General features: G+C 45.0%; 1 protein-coding gene across 1 annotated transcript; it reads left to right on the top strand.

Moving 5' to 3' along the window:
* The first annotated feature begins 2,197 nt into the window (after positions 1-2,197).
* LOC103184483 (succinate receptor 1-like) lies at positions 2,198-3,172 on the top strand. Its single transcript, XM_007902496.2, has one exon. The coding sequence runs from the start codon at positions 2,198-2,200 to the stop codon at positions 3,170-3,172; it is 975 nt and encodes a 324-aa protein (XP_007900687.2).
* The last annotated feature ends 310 nt before the right edge of the window (positions 3,173-3,482 follow it).

Raw genomic sequence — 3,482 nt, 5'->3', positions numbered from 1 at the left:
AACTGAGGTCTTATCTGCCTGTTCAGGTGGACGTTCAACATCCCATGATGCTGTTTGATTCTTATGTATCAAACTTATAAATCTTATATATATTATTATTCTTATATATTATTATTATTTGCTTTAGACCCATACTCAGCTGAGAACACAGCACCTAGTGGGTGACCAGTGGGGTTGTTGTGAAAGAGCTGACAGTGTTACCCAAGGAGCTGATAGCAATCAGCTTCTCATCCACCACAAGGCTTCCTTGTTCATCATGAGAAACCTGGTGTTTCTCAGAATGAACCTTGTGCTAGGTGCTGTTGAATTGGATCCCATGTCTCATTCTCAGGCTGTTCAGTGCCCTAATCAGACCCACCTGGAGAATTGCACACAGTTCTGATCACCTCAACATAAGGTGCTATGGCACGAGATTCTACGGCGCAATTCAAAAAGAGAAAGGAGTTTCTCTTTTGTCAACAATCTCCCAGAAACATTGGTCACTCACTACATGGCTGTTTGTGGGATATTGCAGCGTGCAAATTGGCTGCCACATTTGTCTACAAGATACACAGTCAATACACTTTATAGTTTACCTTGTCAAGTGCTTTGACACATCCTCGCGATGTGACAGGTACTGTATGAAATGTAAGTATTATTATTGTTGTTATTATTAGAGGCAGAGCAGCGGGGAGCAACAAGGCTGATCTCTGGTGTTAGAAGAATTAGCTATGGAAATTGATTAGACAAGCTCAGGCTCTTCAATCTTCAAAGACAACTCAGAGAGTATCTTATAGAATTGTAGAATTATACAGCACAAGAGGCCATTCAACCCATCGTGTCCATGCTGGCTCTTTGAAAGAGCTGTCCAAATTAATCTTACTCCTCCGCTCTCCTGTATCCCTGCAAATGTGTCCTCCCTAAATATCTATCAACTTCTATCTTGAGGTGCATATCATTTTAAAGGAGATTGAAAAAATAAACCCAACTCAATGCTTTCGGATATATCAATACAATAGAACAAAAGGACACAGGTTTAGAGTTGTATAGGATAATTACAGGACAGAGACCAGGAAGCTTTTCTTTATCCTGAGGGTAATTAATGACTGGAACAGGTGAGCAGGAAGGGAGACATAGGGCAGGACGATAGGGCTCACTTAAAATCATCAGATAATTGTTAAAGCCCAGCACAAAAAGTAAACAAAAACATGCCTTGTGAAAAGTATCACATCACCACCCCAAAAAATTAACTCTCCCCTTTATTTTATCCCTTGCACCGCCCTACCTTTCCAACTTGCTGAACCTCACTCAACTACCCGCCTGCCTCCGCTCATGTGGCTCCGGCCTCCTGTTCGTCCCTCGCCCCCTCTATGGCCGTGCTTTTTGACATTATGCCCCGAAACTCTGGAACTCTCTCCCAATCCCTCCGACTTGCCCCCTCCCTCCCAACTTTCAAATACCACGTAAAGACCTTCACATTAAGGAATTGGAATAGGAAGTCAGAACCACAGTATTTGAGGACCTTTTCTCCACAGTTCCTGTTGTGAACACACAACAAAGGATTCTGGTCACATTTACAGTAACAGACAGAGTAGTTCTAATTATAATAATATTTACGTTTGATAGAGCGCCTTGTCTGTAGGTTTTGCCGTTCTTTGGATAAGACATTGAACTGAGGTCCCATCTGCACGTTAAGGTGGATGTTAAATATCCCATGGCACTATTCAAAAAGAGGAGTTTCTCCCGGTGTCCTGGCTAACAATCCCACTGATAAAATTGGTCACTCATTCCATGGCTGTTTGTGAGACGTTGCTGTGTGCAATTGTGCTGCCACGTTTGCCTACAAATACACAGTCACTCCATTTCACAGTAAATTCCGTGAAGCTCTTTGGGATGTCCTTCTGATGTGATAAAGCGCTATATCAAATGCAAGGATTATTATTATTTGATATAGCGCCTTATCACGTCGTTGAGACTTCTCAAAGCGCTTCACAGGTACATTGACAGTATAGCACTGCACTGGAGAGTCAGCATAGAATATCAGCTCAGAATCCTCGATGTGGGGCTGGAACCCATGATCATCTGACTCAGAGGCGAGAAAGCCGCCAACTGAGCCAGGCTGACATGGATTAGATACAATGGCAAACACAGGGCTAGTTGTTACAACCCGTCCAACATTCAACCTGTGTTTGCTTCAAACCTACAGGATTCCTGCTTCATGTTAAACAAGAAGCTGGAGTCGAAGTACCTGCCGATCATGTATAGCATCGAGTTCATCGTGGGGCTGATCGGGAACCTCATCGTCATTTGTGGCTACGTGTTTTGCCTGAAGGAGTGGAAGTGCAGCAACATCTATCTCTTCAACCTGTCCATCACCGACCTGGCATTCCTCTGTACCCTTCCCCTCCTCGTCAACCAGTACAATCATGAGGGCCAATGGCAATTCAGTGACTTCACATGCCACCTGGATCGCTTCCTACTCTACAACAACATGTACCTCAGCATCCTCTTCCTCACCTGCATCAGTGTTGATCGCTACCTGCTGGTCAACAACCCACTGAAGACGTACCGGTTTCAGAGCAAACGGGGAGCCATGTTTGTGTGTTTCCTGCTGTATGTGTCTGTCACCTTGGCCCTCATCCCCATGTTAGTCATCATCGAACTCCAGAATGGGGGGAGCTGCACCGACTATGCCAGCTCGGGAAGTGCCCAATACAACTTCATTTACAGCATGTGCCTGACCATCTTCTGCTTCATCTTTCCTCAGTGCGTCATGATCTTCTCTGGCATCCAGACAGCCAGAGCCTTGAAGAAGATGAGCAAACAGCATCATAGGAACGTCTCCCTGGAGAAGCCCCTCACCCTGGTCATCCTGGCTGTGGGCTCCTTTACCATGTTCTTCACTCCTTACCACATCATGAGGAATATCCGCATTGTCTCTCGGATGGAGAGCCTAGGCTTCTCGAACTGCACCAAGTCCTATATAAAGGCTGGATACACGGTCACCCGGCCCATAGCTTACCTCAACGCTGCCACCAACCCCATCTTTTATTTCCTACTGGGAGATCAATTCAGGGAGACACTGATGAGCAGCATCAAGTCACTATTCCACCGAATGTTCCCATCTTACGGGAGACAGGTTCCAGCTTACTCACCGCAAGGTCCTGCCAAGACATGTACCACAATCGTGTGACAAACGGGGCGGGATGTGACAATTAACACCAGTGATTGTCAGCACGGTGCCATAACTGGCGTCAATCCAACCGGTAATAAACAAGATTAACAATAATCTTTGTACTTCATACAGTGGCTTTCATTGTCAGCAAGATGTCTCAAAGCGCTTCAAAGGATTTATTGTAAAATGTAGCGATTATGTATTTTGTAGGCAAATGCAGCAGCAAATTTGTACACAGCAATGTCCCACAAACAACCGTGGAGTGAGTGACCAATTTTATTTGGGCGCTTGTTGGCTAGGAAACCGGGAGAAATAAACTCCCTTCTCT

Source organism: Callorhinchus milii, unplaced genomic scaffold, assembly GCF_018977255.1.
Source record: "Callorhinchus milii isolate IMCB2004 unplaced genomic scaffold, IMCB_Cmil_1.0 Scaffold11, whole genome shotgun sequence".
Lineage (NCBI taxonomy): Eukaryota > Metazoa > Chordata > Chondrichthyes > Chimaeriformes > Callorhinchidae > Callorhinchus > Callorhinchus milii.
Note: the sequence above shows the minus strand (reverse complement) of the source record. Positions and strands in the feature narration are given on the sequence as shown.

Bases quoted from the DNA above. Each gene is read 5' to 3' on its own strand.
- LOC103184483 (XM_007902496.2), top strand. From the start codon at position 2,198: ATGTTAAACAAGAAGCTGGAGTCGAAGTACCTGCCGATCATGTATAGC.